General features: G+C 49.4%; 1 protein-coding gene across 2 annotated transcripts in view; it reads left to right on the plus strand.

Moving 5' to 3' along the window:
- The window catches only part of dgkaa (diacylglycerol kinase, alpha a), a 432,553-nt gene that overhangs the window by 395,024 nt on the left and 17,406 nt on the right, over positions 1 to 20,123 (plus strand). For both annotated transcript variants that reach the window (XM_085972643.1, XM_085972644.1), the window contains exons 16-17: positions 8,657 to 8,742; positions 19,169 to 19,258. In XM_085972643.1, coding sequence (XP_085828769.1) covers positions 8,657 to 8,742; positions 19,169 to 19,258 — 176 coding nt within the window. The remainder of the gene's footprint in view (positions 1 to 8,656; positions 8,743 to 19,168; positions 19,259 to 20,123) is intronic.

Below are 20,123 nucleotides of genomic sequence, written 5' to 3' on the forward strand. Positions count from 1 at the left end.
GGGCTTGATAAGCCCGCCCAGTGCGTTTGCCAGCCAATTGAAGGAAGCGGGTTGATGATGTCATTTCGCATCATCAGCCGGTTTCCTTCAAGGGACCGTGTCCAAATTTAGTTTGACATTTGTGCTGTCAGTGTTCTACAGCATTGAGGTGCTGCAAACACTGACAATCACTGCACAGAGGCAGAGGGCGGCACTCAGCCTCTCCGATGACTCCCTCCGTATGCTTGTGGAGGGAGTCACAGCACGCAGGGAGGTCCTCTTCCCTTCCCATGAGCGGAAGAGACCTCCCCAGGAGACCAACGCAGCCTGGTTGCACATTGCACAGGAGGGCACAAGCAGGGATGTGGTCAGGGGGACCAGGCTGTAGTGGCGCAAACCTTTCAATGATCTCAGTAGATCACAAAACGTTACTGCAAAGCCACACTCAACCTCATCCTGCTGTGCCTCTTATCACATCCCCATCACTCTGCCTTCCCTACCATACTCCTGCACATCCTTACTCACACCAACTTACCTTGCACCTCCACCCATCCCTCTCTAGCTACATTATCACTTCCCCACCTCACTAGCCACCCTTCACGCCACCCTCACCACCCTAGTCCAATCATACCAACTAACAAATAACAAGAGTAGGCACTTGAGTGTTTTAGCCAATGTTCATGTGAAGTTAATGTGCTGTCAAACATTGAAATTTTTATTTTCAACACTTTGCTTACTTGGACAGATTTGTGTGCACCTTTGGAAGTGACTTAGTGAGTTGCAGTGAATGGTGAGACATAACGGTGCCCCCCGCAATGCTGATGAGTGTGAAAGGAATGGCTTGGACATTGTAGGGATGCTTTATGTTGCTGGTGTGGGGTGGTGCCAACCTGGCACATCATGTGGCAGCTAGGATGCACAGCGTCAAGTGAAGTAAATCTGGCCATGGCGAGGCCATCCCTGGCGTCCTGGGCAGCAATGTTGTCAGATGCTGATGCCCTCTGCCCTGTGCAGCATCAGGTGATTGCGGAGAAGGTTGATGTGGTTGTTGGTGCTGCTGGTGTGCCTGGTGATGCTGGTGTTGGGATTCTGAGGACCAAGGTGAGAGAGTATAAAGTGCACCCATGCTGATGGAATAAATGGCAGGTGAAGTACAGATGACAGAAGCGATCTGTCAATGGTCAGAGAGGTAACGAGGTCAGACTGGATGGAGAATTGTGTAAAGACTTGCAGCATCCTGAATCTGTAGTGGAAATGCAGTTTAGAGATGCTGGTGCATAAGGGAAGATATCTGAATCAGCTGGGAACTTTGACTTGACATTTGAAGCTGTCAACTCATCAGCTGAAACAATGGCCACTGACCTCCCGCCTCAGCTTCACAGACGAGGTCTAGGCACAACGGGAAACTGGTGGGAGACCTGTGAAAGTTAAAAAGCTGGGGGGAAAAGCATTGTTAAGTGGCTGTAAACAAGCCACTAATGATTTGAATTGGGTCCCCCGCCACTGCCTGTCGGGTCTGCTCAGCGCTGGCAGACCCGACATCGGGGAATGCAGGTGGGCGCGTTTTGACAGCGGGTTCCCGACCCGCTGTCAATCATTTTAAATTTCACAGCTGACCCGCCACCCATCCCACCCTCTGAGCGCCAGCAAAATCGAGACCATAGTCACTGTGTGTGTAAGTGGCTTTTTGACATGAATCCCCTGACAGTTGCCACTTGTACCATGCATTGCGTAATATACTGTGCCGCAATTTTGCATAACAATTCCCAGAGCATGTGAACGTGCCGTAATCCTGATTAGATCTGAGCGCTAACACATCAGTGGTTCGGGCTATTGGACAGCTCTCACCATTGAGTGCATCTCATTGATTCCTCCCCTGTCTATCAGCTTTCTCTATTGAACTCTTGTTCTGCCTTGTGATTCAAATTTCCTGTGTGCACTGGTTCTGGGTAAACAGTGGTTTCTTCTTTAAAAATTCATTCGTGGGATGTGGACGTCGCTGGCAGGGCCAGCATTTATTGCCCATCCCTAATTGCCCTTGGGAAGGTGGTGGTGAGCTGCAGTCCGTGTGGTCAAGGTGCTCCCACAGTGCTGTTAGGGAGGGAGTTCCAGGATTTTGACCCAGCGACGATGAAGGAATGGGGATATATTTCCAAGTCAGGATGGTGTGTGACTTGAAGGGGAACTTGGAGGTGGTGGTGTTCCCATGCGCCTGCTGCCCTTGTCCTTCTAGGTGGAAGAGGTCGCGGGTTTGGGAGGTGCTGTCGAAGAAGCCTTGGCGAGTTGCTGCAGTGCATCTTGTAGATGGTACACACCGCAGTCAAGGTACGCTGGTGGGAGTGAATGTCTAAGGTGGTGGATCGGGTTCGAACTCGCACTCTGCAATGCGCCATTTTACTCTTTTGGACTCGGGAGTTTGAATGCGCTAAAGCGGACGCACAACTGAACAGGCAATGGGACTGTGGCTGCAGTAATGCTGCTGGGCTGTTTGTTAAACTGTTAACGAGCTGAAAACCGCAACACTTTCCCAACGGTGGCGTGTAGCGCGGGCGCGGTTCTTGTGGTTTTTATGCTGATTGGCTGTGCAGAACTACCTAGAAGGCCCGGCAACTCCTTCAGCCCCTTAAAGGCAAACCCTTCTGCTTTTTGCAACAAAAAAGTCCTTGCGGCCTGTGTTAAAACCATCACCTGCTCCAGTAAACATACTGCCTGACTCCAGAAACAGGTTAGTCATTTTTTTTACATGCCGCTGGAAGTTCTAATTCACATGTGCCGTTGAAATGGAGGGCATCATAATCGTGAGTGCATATCCGTGATATCTTAAAAACGTTCTTTACTTTGCACCCTAACAAAAACGGGATGAAGCTTGCAAGTATTACTGTCTCTGAGTGTAATATGTGATGTAGAGGGAATAATGACAGTTGTATATGTTTTAACAAAACATCGTATGCAGTCATGTGGCGCCATTATATAAGGACTTGAAATAGAATGGTAAGTTTTGCAATGTGCAACCTGACACTGTAACTTTGCCATTATTTTACACAACCTTTTACGGATCTGTGCCTCAGTGCCATTGCTTAGCTAGCACCTGAGGATTAGTATGAATCTTACAGCACAGAAGGAGGCCATTTGGCCCATCGTGCCTGTGCCGGCTCTTTGAACGAGCTCTCCAATTAGACCCACTCCCCTGCTCTTTCCCCGTAGCCCTGCACATTTTTCCTTTTCAAGTATTTATCCAATTCCCTTTGGAAAGTTACGATTGAATCTGTTTCCACCGCTCTTTCAGGCAGCGCATTCCAGATCACACCAAATCGCTGCGCAAAAGAAATTCTCCTCATCTGGCCCCCTGACATCAGGAAGGAGGCGGGGCCATGGGGGAGTTGTCACTCACCAGAATTCCCACCGCCCCCGCTCCTTTGCCCCAAGCGCCATGGATGTCAGCAAGGTGTGGGCATCCGGGTCGAGGGAGCGACTGAAGCAGGGCCCGCGGGCGTTTCCAGGCTGGGGTCATGACCCGGGAGACCCCAAAAATGTCTGTGTATGCATTTTGTAAACCGGCCCTCTTATAAAGGGGGCCAATGAGCGACAGTTCCTTACCCTTTAAGCCAGGCTTGCTGATTGCACCCCTTGTGTGGCTGTGCAGCATTACATCTTCCGCTCTCACAACCCTTCCCTGCCCCTCCCCCTCCACAGGGCATCCAGGATGTGCCCGTACTGTCACTCCGCTGCACTAATGGAGGTGGAGCGGAATCATGGACCTCCTGAATCAATTATCTTCACGCACACATTATCTAAAGTGCAACCTGGCGTAAGAAAACTACTCGGCACTTGGTCTAAGCGTTAAACAAAGCTTTAATCAACTGTTTTACAACATGGAGGTCTAGTTGTGTCCTTCACTAGTTCCTGTTAAAAATGTCCTGCGCAAGCTGGGCCCGTGCCCGAGTATTTATACTCTCCCTGGACAGCGCCACCCGCAGGCCGCTCAGTATTATTTCATAAGTCTTTGTTTCATGAATGACTGATTCATGTCACAACCTAACCCTGGACGATCAATGTAACACTCCACGGGTCATCTAAAAAAGCTGTCAGTGCAGCAGAAGACGCGGCATGCATGCTTAACACTTCAGTACTGACCAAATCTTTACTGTTCCGATCGCTAGTTTACAGCAGCAACAGTCGCCTCCTGTGGCCACTTTAGAGTCATTCTGACACATCATTCTCTGTAAATACACCCAAGGTTCAGAGATCCTTGTTGGATCCATGATTTTGAATGGCTGTTTTCTGTGGAAAATTACAATATGAACACACAAAAAAAAAAATTAATAAGAGGAGGTCGACCATGGTAGATTTGAGCAGTTGATTTAGTAACCGCGCTGATCCCAATCATTCACAGTACAACATTAATATATTTGGAGAACAGCGCAATACTCCTCTTCAGATCTGCCTTCTCACGTGCAGATAAAGCAGCATCGCAGAAATGTAACGGATGGGCTTGACATTAATGGTAACATGTGCCCTTAGCAGCCCCTGGTGTTTGACACATGTGGGACACCTCCCCGTCAGGACAGCCTGGGACTTTCCCCACTCTCTGAGCCATGCTACGGACGTGTCTCCCTTTCCCCACTGTCCCAGGTGTTGTGTATGTAATATGTGTGCTACTTTGAACCTATGGACAGGACTGCACTACTTGTTGGGCGTAGTGATACGCAGTACCACTCCTGGCCATAGGGGTATAAATAGTACTGTGGGTACTGATCCCCCTCAGTTCCCGCCTGTGGGCATGAAGTAAAGACCTATGTATAGTCCCTACCTCCAACCAGTAAAGACCTGTTTTATTGTTACTGATTAAGTCTGAGTATTAATTACTTGAACAACTCACAGATTTAACACTGGCGACGAGTCTGATTCGGACCCTGCGGCAGTCACTCCACGGCAGCTTCGTCCACAGCCAGGACGTTGCAGAGAGGTTTCCACCCTCTCCACCCCACTGGAAGACATCCTGACCTCGGAGCCTCCATCGGCGACCGTCAGCTTCTTCTCCAGCTTGGTGGTGGGTAAGCCGTTGTCTGAGCCGGGCAGCGACGCGACAGGCAGTCGACCGCGTTGGCCGCACGAACGGGGCTGGGGGAGCTGGAGGAATAGGGCGCGAGAGCCGCTTCGAGCGGGAGGCGTTTCAACAGAGCGATCGCATCTCCTGATAAGAGCCGAGAGCCGCTTCGCGATCCAGCGATCGCATCCGCTGATAAGGGCCGCACTCGGGCGATCGCGGCGAAGATAAGGGCCGCACTCGGGGGCTGAAGGGAGACGGCGTTGGGGGACGGGTGAAGACCGCCAAGTGCGGGAAAACCGCCATTTTGTGGGCAGAGGACGACGGCAAGAGCGGGAAGCCGCCATCTTGGATAGCAGTAAAAAAAAAAAAAATCTGAGAAATTGCAAATCTACAATGCCTAAACACAGGAATATTAGCACCTTTGATAGTGACCTCGAAGATTGGGCCATATATGTTGAAAGAGTAAAAAATTATTGTAAGGCCAATAAAATTCGTGACCAAGATAAAGCTCTAACATTATTAAATTTAATGGGTGCGAAGACATACGGGCAATTGAAACACCTGTTATCACCAGATGAACCGGCGGATAAGACGTTCGATGAGATTGTTACTGTCCTGAAAGATCATCTAAACCCCACGCCGCTGATGCTAGCGGAACGATTTAAATTTTACGACAGAAGGCAGCTACAGCATGAAAGCAATGCTGATTATTTGCTAGAATTGCGTAAATTAGCGAAATATTGCCAGTTTGGAACGGGACTGACAGAGGCACTTCGAGACAAATTTGTGTGTGGTTTATTTAAACAGGATACACAAAAGCGACTGCTCGAGGAGAATGAGCTGACGCTTGAGAAGGCGGTCACTATGGCAGCAGCACACGAAGCCGCAGCGAGAGGCACGGCAGTAATGCAGCTACGGTCACCGGAGCTCAGTGCACACAAATTGGGTGTGAGTTCTGGCAAATGTTATCGTTGTGGAAAGACAACGCATGATCAGAACCAGTGTTGGTTTAAAAACCAAGAATGTAGAACTTGTGGTAGGCTTGGACATATAGCTAGAGTATGCAGGTCAGGGAAGAAGACCAGCAACAAGAAGTCACCGCAAGGAAAATACGCAAAGGTACACAAGGTGACCGAACAGGTGTCCGATTCAGACGCTAGCAGTAATGAACTGGCTAGCTTAAGCTGTAATGAACTGGCTAGCTTAAGAGTACTCAACGCTGGTAAGGGTGCAGACCTCCAGACAATTTGGGTCACTCTTCAGATAGAAGGAGTCCAAGTAAAACTGGAATTGGACACTGGATCGGCATTGACGGTCATAAATAAGAAAGATTACGGAAAGTTATTCCAACATATTCCCCTACAGGATACGGGGATTATATTGAAAACATACACGGGGCAAAGAGTGTACCCCATCGGGAAAATAGAGGTTGCAGTGGTCCACAAGGGCGAAGACAGTCAAATAATGGACTTATATGTGATATCTGAAGGAGGTTCTCCACTACTAGGACGGGAGTGGATTAGGAAAATGAATATGGACTGGCATTTCCTACAAACAATAACGAGTGAGAACTCGGTGAAGATAGTCGGCCCAGACTCTGGAACGGATGATGGTAAGCCCAACTCAGGTGCAAAAGACAAAGTTTCAGCACAGAATTCCACTGAGCAACAACAACATAGTTTAACTGTGGATTCTGAGTCTGGCAAGTCTACTGATGTGCCCATTTCTGAGGGACACCGGGCTCGAACTCAACTCCATTTCAAACTACAACAGCAATTAGAACAAATGCTTCGCCGTTGTGAGCAAGAGTTGAATGCAACGAAAGAGTTCTTTGATATAGAGTTGGAGAATCTGGAAAGACAACAGAAGCAGCTGATGGAGAAAATGGAGCAGGAGCACACAAAACGTCTGATGTCAGAGGAGTTAACGGTCAGCCAACTCCTGCATATGCTGAAGGACAGGACTCTGAAATGGGAAAAACTTGAACACGAACTTCAATATTCAAACGAAAGGGGTTCGGAGCTCTCAAAGGTTATTGGAAGAGCTGAGGTGGCAACACAGACTGAGATGACTGCAACAGAGCAGCCCTTGGATGCCAAAAGTACGCTGACTCACGTCAACATAGAACAACAGACCGCTGAAACAGCTGCTCCGGTAGAGGGATTGAATAGTCCGATCAATCAATCTCCAAAAGAAGTTGAAGTAGTAAAATCTCAAATGAGGTCATTAGTAAACGACTTGCTGAAAGCCCAGAAAAAGCTGGATGAAGAGGTACGCATGAAGAAGTCTCTTCAGGAAAGATGTCTGGACTTGGAACAAAAGCTGGCTAACGCCCAGCTGGGTATGGAGGAAATAGAAGACCCTCTCGCTGGCCTAGATCAGGACGACATCGAATATTACTATGTCCTGTCCTGCCCAACTTGTAACTTCGACTCCCACCATACAGAAATCATGGAGGAGCACTGAAAGTCTACGGAACATCGGGAGAAGGTGGCTCTACTACGGAAAAAGGAGGGAGAGAAGGAGGAACTGCGCATGCAGCTGGCAGCTGACAGTGGAGCCCAGAGAGTCTCCAAGAAGCAGAAAAGGAAAAGTCGAAACAGAAGATGACCCACCTGAACCATTATTACCTCTACCAGATCACACACGTGGTCCCTCCGAACGGAGCCAATTCAGTTCGGAAGTTCAAACTGTTAAATCCATGGAAGGACTATTGAATGAGTCACTCCAGCAACGTGAACCGACTCCACCACAGAGATTGAATCTGTGAACTGTTTTCCGCAGAGACTGAATCTGTGATCTGTTTTGACATGAAGTTATCTATGTATCTATGTTATTCTGTTATGTAAACCTGAAGTTATATATGTATATATGTTATTACGTTATGTTAAATGGGGAGATGACTGTAAAGCTAGGAAGGGAGGAATGTTGTGTATGTAATATGTGTGCTACTTTGAACCTATGGACAGGACTGCACTACTTGTTGGGCGTAGTGATACGCAGTACCACTCCTGGCCATAGGGGTATAAATAGTACTGTGGGTACTGATCCCCCTCAGTTCCCGCCTGTGGGCATGAAGTAAAGACCTATGTATAGTCCCTACCTCCAACCAGTAAAGACCTGTTTTATTGTTACTGATTAAGTCTGAGTATTAATTACTTGAACAACTCACAGATTTAACACCAGGTACTCCTTGTGTTTGATTCAGTTTGCCTTCCTCCCACTGTGAGCGGGCTCTATCTACCCATATTGTATGGGAAGCACTGAGGAATTCAATGCGAGGCCCTTTAACAAGTTGAACTACAGTTCCTCACACAACCTCCATTATTACTCGAAATATCAGAGAGAAGTTTTGGTGGTGTGTTAAAAGCGAGCGAGCGCGCACACGAGAAATTGCTCCACCTTAACCCTGCAGCCAGAGACTGAGGGCTGGGATAGTATTTACAGAGAGTGGGGGATTCAGCCAACCCAAGGCTTCGGGCCTAGTAGCTGTTTTAGGTTGAGGATCTGCAGAAGATCACAATGTGAAGTCTACCCAAACTGTTGAACCAATTGAAAAGCCAGTGGGTCTACAGGAGGTGCCTGTTGCTCAGTTTGGAGTCTTGATAATGCTTCCCTCTCTTGCAGGCTGAAATTCTTTCACGATGTGCCGAATATCCGTGTCTTGGTGTGTGGAGGCGATGGCACTGTGGGATGGATTCTTGACTCCATTGGTATTGTATTCTTTAATGACATTTCAACTCAATAAAAACATGCTTTAAATATGTTATCACATGTTTATTATGAATATATGGCACCCATAGGCAATTAATGAAGATTAGATGGGAAATAATTAATCTTTACTCACACAAAATATTTTTCTGCTCATCAAAATAGGGAAGTTAGGGTTGATAAATGGAAAGCTTTCCATTTCAGGCACCCAGCAGCAGCATCAAACCAGGGGCAGGTACAGCACGGGTTAGATACAGAGTAAAGCTCCCTCTACACTGTCCCATCAAACACTCCCAGGGCAGGTACAGCACGGGTTAGATACAGAGTAAAGCTCCCTCTACACTGTCCCATCAAACACTCCCAGGGCTGGTACAGCACGGGTTAGATACAGAGTAAAGCTCCCTCTACACTGTCCCATCAAACACTCCCAGGGCAGGTACAGCACGGGTTAGATACAGAGTAAAGCTCCCTCTACACTGTCCCATCAAACACTCCCAGGGCAGGTACAGCACAGGGTTAGATACAGAGTAAAGCTCCCTCTACACTGTCCCATCAAACACTCCCAGTGCAGGTACAGCACGGGTTAGATACAGAGTAAAGCTCCCTCTACACTGTCCCATCAAACACTCCCAGGGCAGGTACAGCACGGGGTTAGATACAGAGTAAAGCTCCCTCTACACTATCCCATCAAACACTCCCAGGGCAGGTACAGCACGGGTTAGATACAGAGTAAAGCTCCCTCTACACTGTCCCATCAAACACTCCCAGGGCAGGTACAGCACGGGTTAGATACAGAGTAAAGCTCCCTCTACACTGTCCCATCAAACACTCCCAGGGCAGGTACAGCACAGGGTTAGATACAGAGTAAAGCTCCCTCTACACTGTCCCATCAAACACTCCCAGGGCAGGTACAGCATGGGGTTAGATACAGAGTAAAGCTCCCTCTACCCAGGGCAGGTGCTGGATCCGTGGTTCAGTGGACAAATAATTACACGGATACTGTACATAAACAAATAACAGGTCTTTACTGGAGGAGGGTCATTTCTAGACTGGGGTACAGAGGCATGCGCACAGCTTATATACCGGTGTGGTTACTGCCGGTACTACAGTATACAGGAGCTGTAAAAAGTAGTTCTGACTAAAAGCACATACACAACAGCAGGTACAGCACGGGGTTAGATACAGAGTAAAGCTCCCTCTACCCTGTCCCATCAAACACTCCCAGGGCAGGTACAGCACGGGTTAGATACAGAGTAAAGCTCCCTCTGCACTGTCCCATCAAACACTCCCAGGGCAGGTACAGCACGGGGTTAGATACAGAGTAAAGCTCCCTCTACACTGTCCCATCAAACACTCCCAGGGCAGGTACAGCACGGGTTAGATACAGAGTAAAGCTCCCTCTACACTGTCCCATCAAACACTCCCAGGGCAGGTACAGCACGGGTTAGATACAGAGTAAAGCTCCCTCTACACTGTCCCATCAAACACTCCCAGGGCAGGTACAGCACGGGTTAGATACAGAGTAAAGCTCCCTCTGCACTGACCCATCAAACACTCCAAGGACAGGCAGAGCACGGGTTAGATACAGAGTAAAGCTCCCTCTACACTGTGCCATCAAACACTCCCAGGGCAGGTACAGCATGGGTTAGATACAGAGTAAAGCTCCCTCCACACTGTCCCATCAAACACTCCCAGGGCAGGTACAGCACGGGTTAGATACAAAGTAAAGCTCCCTCTACACTGTCCCCATCAAACACTCCCAGGGCAGGTACAGCACGGGTTAGATACAGAGTAAAGCTCCCTCCACACTGTCCAATCAAACACTCCCAGGGCAGGTAAAGCACGGGTTAGATTCAGAGTAAAGCTCCCTCCACACTGTCCAATTAAACACTCCCAGGGCAGGTACAGCACGGGTTAGATACAGAGTAAAGCTCCCTCTACACTGTCCCATCAAATACTCCCAGGACAGGTACAGCACGGGTTAGATACAGAGTAAAGCTCCCTCTACACTGTCCCCATCAAACACTCACAGGGCAGGTAAAGCACGGGTTAGATACAGAGGAAAGCTCCCTCTACACTGCCCCATCAAACACTCCCAGGGCAGATAAAGCACGGGTTAGATACAGAGTAAAGCTCCCTCTACACTGCCCCATCAAACACTCCCAGGGCAGGTACAGGACGGGTTAGATACAAAGTAAAGCTCCCTCTACACTGTCCCATCAAACACTCCCAGGACAGGTGCAGCACGGGTTAGATACAGAGTAAAGCTCCCTCTACACTGTCCGATCCAACAATCCCAGGGCAGGTACAGCACGGGTTAGATACTGAGTAAAGCTCCATCTACACTGTCCCATCACACACTCCCAGGGCAGGTACAGCATGGGTTAGGTACAGAGTAAAGCTCCCTCTACACTGTGCCATCAAACACTCCCAGGGCAGGTACAGCACGAGTTAGATACAGATTAAAGCTAGCTCTGCACTGACCCATCAAAAACTCCCAGGACAGGCACAGCATGAGTTAGATACAGAGTAAAGCTCCCTCTACACTGTCCCATCAAACACTCCCAGGGCAGGTACAGCACGGGTTAGATACAGATTAAAGCTCGCTCTACACTGACCCATCAAACACTCCCAGGACAGGTACAGCATGGGTTAGATACAGAGTAAAGCTCCCTGTGCACTGTCCCATCAAACACTCCCAGGGCAGGCGCAGCACGGGTTCGATGCAGAGTAAAGCTCCCTCTACACTGTCCCATCAAACACTCCCAGGGCAGGTACAGCACGGGTTAGATACAGAGTAAAGCTCCATCTACACGGTCTCATCACACACTTCCAGGGCAGGTACAGCATGGGTTAGATACAGAGTAAAGCTCCCTCTACACTGTCCCATCAAACACTCCCAGGGCAGGTACAGCACGGGTTAGATACAGAGTAAAGCTCCATCTACACGGTCTCATCAAACACTCCCAGGACAGGTACAGCATGGGTTAGATACAGAGTAAAGCTCCCTGTGCACTGTCCCATCAAACACTCCCAGGGCAGGTGCAGCACGGGTTCGATGCAGAGTAAAGCTCCCTCTACACTGTCCCATCAAACACTCCCAGGGCAGGTACAGCACGGGTTAGATACAGAGTAAAGCTCCATCTACACGGTCTCATCAAACACTCCCAGGGCAGGTACAGCACGGGTTAGATACAGATTAAAGCTCGCTCTACACTGACCCATCAAACACTCCCAGGACAGGTACAGCATGGATTAGATACAGAGTAAAGCTCCCTGTGCACTGTCCCATCAAACACTCCCAGGGCAGGTACAGCACGGGTTAGATACAGTGTAAAGCGCCCTCTACACTGTGCCATCAAACACACCCAGGGCAGGCACAGCACGGGTTAGATACAGAGTAAAGCTCCCTCTACACTGTCCCAACCAACTCTCCCATGGCAGCTACGGCACGGGTTAGATACAGAGTAAAGCTCCCTCTACACTGTCCAATCAAACATTCCCAGGGCAGTTACAGCACGGGTTAGATACAGAGTAAAGCTCCCTCTACACTGTCCAATCAAACACTACCAGGGCAGTTACAGCACGGGTTAGATACAGAGTAAAGCTCCCTCTACACTGTCCCACCCAACAATCCCAGGGCAGGTGCAGCATGGTTTGATACAGAGTAAAGTTCCTCTACACTGTGCCATCAAACACTACCAGGGCAGTTACAGCACGGGTTAGATACAGAGTAAAGCTCCCTCTACACTGTCCAATCAAACACTCCCAGGGCAGTTACAGCACAGGTTAGATACAGAGTAAAGCTCCCTCTACACTGTCCCACCCAACAATCCCAGGACAGGTACAGCACGGGTTAGATACAGAGTAAAGCTCCCTCTACACTGTCCCACCCAACAATCCCAGGGCAGGTACAGCACGGGTTAGATACAGAGTAAAGCTCCATCAACACTCTCCCATCACACACTCCCAGGGCAGGTGCAGCATGGTTTGATACAGAGTAAAGTTCCTCTACACTGTGCCATCAAACACTCCCAGGGCAGGTACAGCACGGGTTAGATACAGATTAAAGCTCGCTCAACACTGACCCATCCATCACACCCAGGACAGGTACAGCGTGGGTTAGATACAGAGTAAAGCTCCCTCTACACTGTCCCATCAAACACTCCCAGGGCAGGTACAGCACGGGTTAGATACAGCATAAAGCTCCATCTGCACTGTCCCATCACACACTCCCAGGGCAGGTACAGCATGGGTTAGATACAGAGTAAAGCTCCCTCTTCACTGTCCCATCAAACACTCCCAGGGCAGGTACAGCACGGGTTAGATACAGAGTAAAGCTCCCTCTACACTGTCCCATCAAACACTCCCAGGGCAGGTACAGCACGGGTTAGATACAGAGTAAAGCTCCCTCTACACTCTCCCATCCAACAGTCCCAGGGCAGGTACAGCACGGGTTAGATACAGAGTAAAGCTCCCTCTACACTTTCCCAACCAACACTCCCATGGCAGCTACGGCACGGGTTAGATACAGAGTAAAGCGCCCTCTACGCTGTCCCATCAAACACACCCTGGGCAGGCACAGCACGGGTTAGATACAGATTAAAGCTCCCTCTACATTGTCCCATTAAACACTGCCAGGGCAGGTACAACATGGGTTAGATACAGAGTAAAGCTCCTTCTAAACTGTCCCATCACACACTCCCAGGGCAGGTACAGGACAGGTTAGATACAGAGTAGAGCTCCCTCTACACTGTCCCATCAAACACTCCCAGGGCTGGTACAACACGGATTAGATACAGAGTAAAGCTCCCTCTACACTGTCCAATCAAACACTCCCAGGGCAGTTACAGCACGGGGTTAGATACAGAGTAAAGCTCCCTCTACCCTGTCCCATCAAACACACCCAGGGCAGGTACAGCACGGGTTAGATACAGAGTAAAGCTCCCTCTACACTGTCCCATCAAACACCCCCAGGGCAGGTACAGCACGGGTTAGATACAGAGTAAAGCTCCCTCTACACTGTCCCATCAAACACTGCCTGGGCAGGTACAGCACGGGTTAGATACAGAGTAAAGCTCCCTCTTCGCTGACCCATCGAACAGTCCCAGGATAGGTACAGCACGGGTTAGATACAGATTAAAGCTCGCTCTACACTGACCCATCAAACAATCCCAGGACAGGTACAGCATGGGTTAGATACAGAGTAAAGCTCCCTCTACACTATGCCAGCAAACAGTACCAGGGCAGGTACAGCACGGGTTAGAAACATAGTAAATCTCGCTCGACGCTGACCCATCGAACAGTCCCAGGATAGATACAGCACGGGTTAGATACAGAGTAAAGCTCCCTTTACGCTGTCCCATCAAACACTCCCAGGGCAGGTACAGCACGGGTTAGATACAGAGTGAAGCTCCCTCTATACTGTCCCATCAAACACTCCCAGGGCAGGTACAGCACAGGTTATATGCAGAGTACAGCTCCCTCTAAACTGTCCCATCAAACACTCCCAGGGCAGGTACAGCACGTGTTAAATACAGAGTAAAGCTCCCTCTACACTGTCCCATCATACACTCCCACGGCAGGTACAGCACGGGTTAGATGCAGAGTAAAGCTCCCTCTACACTGTCCCATCAAACACACCCAGGGCAGGCACAGCACGGGTTTGATGCAGAGTAAAGCACCCTCTACACTGTCCCCATCAAACACTCCCAGGGCAGGTACAGCACGGGTTAGATACAAAGTAAAGCTCACACTACGCTGTCCCATTACATACTCCCAGGGCAGGTAAAACACAGGTTAGATACAGAGTAAAGCTCCCTCTACACTGTCCCATCACACACTCCCAGGGCAGGTACAGCACAGGTTTGATACAGAGTAAAGCTCCCTCTACACTGTCCCATCACACACTCCCAGGGCAGGTACAGCACGGGTTAGATACAGAGTAAAGCTCCCTCTACACTGTCCCCATCAAACACTCCCAGGGCAGGTACAGCACGGGTTAGATACAGAGTAAAGCACCCTCAACACTGTCCCCATCAAACACTCCCAGGGCAGGTACGAGGGTTAGATACAGAGTAAAGCTCCCTCTACACTGTCCCCATCAAACACTCCCAGGGCAGGTACGAGGGTAAGATACAGAGTAAAGCTCCCTCTACACTGTCCCATCAAACAATCCCAGGGCTGTTACAGCATAGGTTAGATACAGAGCAAAGCTCCCTCTACACTGTCTCATCAAACACTCCATGGGCAGGTACAGTACACGTTAGATACAGAGTAAAACTCCCTCTACACTGTCCCATCAAACACTCCCAGGGCAGGTTCGGCACGGGTTAGATACAGAGTAAATCTCGCTCTACGCTGTCCCATCAAACACTCCCAGGGCAGGTACAGCACAGGTTAGATACAGAGTAAAACTCGCTCTACACTGTCCCATCAAACACACCCAGGGCAGGTACAGCACAGGTTAGATACAGAGTAAAGCTCCCTCTACACTGTCCCATCAAACACTCCCAGGGCAGGTACAGCACGGGTTAGATACAGAGTAAAGCTCCCTGTACATTGTCCCATCAAACACTCCCAGGGCAGGTACAGCACGGGTTAGATACAGAGTAAAGCTCCCTGTACACTGTCCCATCAAACACTCCCAGGGCAGGTACAGCACAGGTTAGATACAGAGTCAAGCTTCCTCTACACTGTCCCATTAATCACTCCCAGTGCAGGGACAACACAGCTTAGGTTCAGAGTAAAGCTCCCTCTACACTGTCCCATCACACACTCCCAGGGCAGGTACAGCATGGGTTAGATACAGAGTAAAGCTCCCTCTACACTGTCCCATCAAACACTCCCAGGGCAGGTACAGTATGGGTTAGATATAGAGTAAAGCTCCCTCTACACTGTCCCATCAAACACTCCCAGGGCAGGTACAGCACGGGTTAGATACAGAGTAAAGCTCCCTGTACACTGTCCCATCAAACACTCCCAGGGCAGGTACAGCACGGGTTAGATACAGAGTAAAGCTCCCTGTACACTGTCCCATCAAACACTCCCAGGGCAGGTACAGCACAGGTTAGATACAGAGTCAAGCTTCCTCTACACTGTCCCATTAAACACTCCCAGTGCAGGGACAACACAGGTTAGATTCAGAGTAAAGCTCCCTCTACACTGTCCCATCACACACTCCCAGGGCAGGTACAGCACGGGTTAGATACAGAGTAAAGCTCCCTCTACACTGTCCCATTAAACACTCCCAGGGCAGGTACAGCACGGGTTAGATACAGAGTAAAGCTCCCTCTACACTGTCCCCATCAAACACTTCCAGGACAGGTACAGCACAGGTTAGATACAGAGTAAAGCTCCCTCTACACTGTCGCATCAAACACTCCCAGGGCAGGTACAGCACAGGTTAGATACAGAGTATAGCTCCCTCTACACTGTCCATTCAAACACTCCCAGGGCAGGTACAGCACGGGTTAGATACAGAGTAAAGCTCCCTCTACACTGTCCCATCAAACACTCCCAGGGCAGGTACAGCACGGGTTAGATACAGAGTAAAGCTCCCTCTACACTGTCCCATCAAACACTCCCAGGGTAGGTACAGCACGGGTCAGATACAGAGTAAAGCTCCCTCTACACTGTCCCATCATACACTCCCACGGCAGGTACAGCACGGGTTAGATACAGAGTAAAGCTCCCTCTACACTGTCCCATCATACACTCCCAGGGCAGGTACAGCACGGGTTAGATACAGAGTAAAGCTCCCTCTGCACTGTCCCATCAAACACTCCCAGGGCAGATACAGCACTGGTAAGATACAGAGTAAAGCTCCCTCTACACTGTCCCATCAAACACTCCCAGGACAGGTACAGCACGGGTTAGATACAGAGTAAAGCTCACTCTACACTGACCCATCAAACACTCCCAGGGCAGGTACAGCACGGGTTAGATACAGAGTAAAGCTCCCTCTACACTGTCCCATCAAACACTCCCAGGGCAGGTACAGCACGGGTTAGATACAGAGTAAAGCTTCCTCCACAGTTTGCTCCAGTAATGCACATCAGTCCCAATTTCAGAAGAGCATTCTTTCCTGCACTAGTGTGAGGTTTTTCCATTTGCCATCAGCCATCCCTGTGGCCTCTCTGAGTCAGATTGAGAATTAGTGCCAAATTGGGGGGCAGTTTTGTGTTGCTAGCTCTTGCCCACTAAGAACTGGATTGGGGCTTCTCACTTCACATGGGAGCCACACAACCACATAAAGGAGTACCAGAACCTTCTGCTCATGAGATGGTTTGTCTGGAGTATGTTGGACAAATGGCTCAGATTCAAGGCCAAAAATTGAGCCTATTTAAATTCTCATGTCGTGACCCCTTCTCCTTTCTGTCCAGTGGTCAAATGTTTCTCATTTTGTTGCCCGTGTGTTATACTTATGGGGATTTAATTCTCTCTGAGCGTTGGAGACAGCGCTAATCGAGTGTATTGCGCAGTAAATTTGCACCTTTTTGCATTGATGGACGCCCGCACTCTGCAGCTCGTACCTGTGATGCCCCTCATCGCACAGACTGTGGGCTCAGGGTTTCTTTTGCTGGCTTCATGCGCGTTAAGCACCAATTAAAGGCAAACAAGCTCATTTGCTTTGCTGCAGCGCATTGGCACCTTGCGCTAATTGCCCACAACTGAAGCAGGAGGGAAATCCGCCGAAGCCGCCTGGAGAGGCTGAGGGAGAGCGAGCAGAGTAGGAGCGAGCTCAAGGAACTCTCAGACACAAGACGTTACTGCAGACGGCAACACAGGACCTCCGGCAACTGTGAATTTACTGGATACCATGGAGGAGGAAGTGGCAGCCCTGCCCAGGAGACTTCAAGGCATTGGAGGTGAACAGTTCACACGCACTTCTACCCAAGGCATTGGGAGTACCAAAGACATCTGGATTTCGGAGGAACAGTCTGCACAGACCTCTGCTGGAACTGTCAGTAGAAGTCAAACTCACCACCACCTGTATGCCACTGAGTCCTTCCAAGCACCAGTAAGATGCATCACTCGGACCAGTCAATATGCAGTGCATCACTGCAGCAAGCCCTGTAGAAGGCGCACCAACATAGATTAAGATGAACACTGACATGTGTAACCAACTGCAGAGGCGGAGGTATAGCGGCAACTCCAAAACATTTGCATCAAACCTGCTGGAAGTTTTTGGGTGCTCATGTTATTTCACAAATCTGGAGCATTGTTGTCTCCATCAGTTTCAGCATCCTGCCTCAACCACCTTCCCCAAGTAGACCTCCCAGCCACCGCCTTCCACCTTCAGCCCCCCTCCCCCCCGGTCTGTGGCTTGACCTTCAAAGCAAAAAACAGTATGCATTGAAAGAGAGGCCAAAATCACAGTGTGCATTGATCCAGGCACAGTAGATTGGAATCAGGTTTTGAAAAGATAAGTGAGCAGCTTCCTTTGTTCTGTTCTATCTATATTCGGCTACAGGCAGACAGCAATCTTCACCACTGCCCCCCGCAACACCCCCCCCACACCCCCGCCTCCGCAATATCTTCTGTCTCTGTTTTGAAATCCTCATTGCCCTTCTTATACACTGTCCTTACATTAAGCAACTGGAGACTCTTCAGTGGACACCTCAGAACACCTTGGATAGCGGGTCGTAGCAGTGGAAGTGATTGCCAAGAGCAGCCATATCTAGGAAGTGGCACTCATGCGCATTGCTTACTCTGGTACAAGTCTTCAAATCGAGGGCCTCTTCCACACATCCTCCCTTGTATGGCGGGCGGTACACATGACGCTGACCAGCCTCATAATTGTCTCCCCTACCTGCTGTACTCTCTTGTTATTTGGAAAATGCCCGTCAGACCCTAGAGGGCATTCTAGCATCCCCTCAGACCATCAGCTATAACCTGTGGGGCAGGGATCCACGGTGGGCCTCGTTCCCCCCCACAAGTGCTCGCGATGCTGGGCTGCATTTACTCGCCCTGGGCACGGGCCCGTTTAACACGCTTGACGGAATGATTCAGCCGCACTAAGAGCTGCGAGCTGATTGGCTGCACGCTTGCGCATTAATGCTAACAGGCCCAGGTTTTGTGAATGGTGCCAGCGATTCACATGCGCTAACTAAAACGTGAGTTCAACTCGACTGCATCTCTGCGCCAAGAAGGAATTAGAACCCAAAGCGGGGATTTTCAGCTTGCTGGTGAAAATGCAGGATCTACTTAGCAGTGTTTCTGTGCCTGTCCCAAGCCCCTCACATATTTTGTTTGGTATTGTCCCTCAATTGGTCCAGAGGTGCTTGGGTTTACTTGGAATTTACCCACTTTGTCTGTAGTCAGTATTTCTTTGTGGTTTGCTGTCATTTGGTGCTATAATGAACTAATATTTATTTCAAACATCTCATGGATCTCATGTTACAATCGCCTTTATTTTGTTTTCAGATAAAATGCACTTTTCTGTAAAGCCCCCTGTCGTCATTCTGCCGCTGGGAACCGGGAATGACTTGGCAAGGTGCTTGCGATGGGGAGGAGGTAAGGACCACTTAGACTTTGCAGATAGATGGAGGGTAGTAGTTCAGTCAGGTCAGTCTGAAGACACTCTCGCCCAACTCATTTAAAATTCCCCCCCCGGTGTTATCTGTTCACTTTTCAACAAATGGCTTCACTCGTTTATTTTAAACTGGTTTGTGCCTTCGTTAAACTAACAGCCGGAGGAATTTGAACATATTAAGTTATTTTGAACAGCTTCAAATGTTGTCAGTGGACAGGACTCCAAAAGGCAAAGATGCCACCACACGTACCTGCGCCAGTTTACAGTTATTTTAAAGCTCCCCCACTTTCTGAGGTGAAAGAGTGAATAGGAGACCTACTCCCAGGCCTCTGTCTAATTCACTCTGAGCTCTGCCATGTCAGCAACCTGCCAAGCAATTTGTTTCTCCTTTCTCCCTGTGCCAAAACGCCTGGCGTCTGCTGTGCACCTCTCCTCCAACCCCTCTCGCCCAACTGGCAATCTGAGCTTGACATGTGAGCAAATCACAGTTGGGAACTAATCTTCTCCAGCCCTACAACACAGTTCCTCTGACTCATTCACCTTCACTTCACCCCACCATTGGTGGCAGAACTTCCAGCTCCTTAGGTCCTACCCTCTGGTCTTTGCTCCACCTCTCTCACCTTTTATAAACCTCCTCAAAACCCATCTGGTCAACAAGCTAATGTCTCCCCGTCTCTTTTCCTCAGCCCTCTGTGAAGCTCCTGGGAAGAATTCTTTGACATGCTACAAATGCAAGTTGTTGTTGTATCACCCCATGGGACATTGAGTTGCCACCAACATTCACCACCTCATTTATTGGCCTCTTTACACATCTAGCTGTCCTTCTCGAGGGGAAAAAACCCCCAC

Source organism: Somniosus microcephalus, chromosome 33 (assembly GCF_052327205.1).
Source record: "Somniosus microcephalus isolate GS21.2 chromosome 33, FLI_Smic_1.0, whole genome shotgun sequence".
Lineage (NCBI taxonomy): Eukaryota > Metazoa > Chordata > Chondrichthyes > Squaliformes > Somniosidae > Somniosus > Somniosus microcephalus.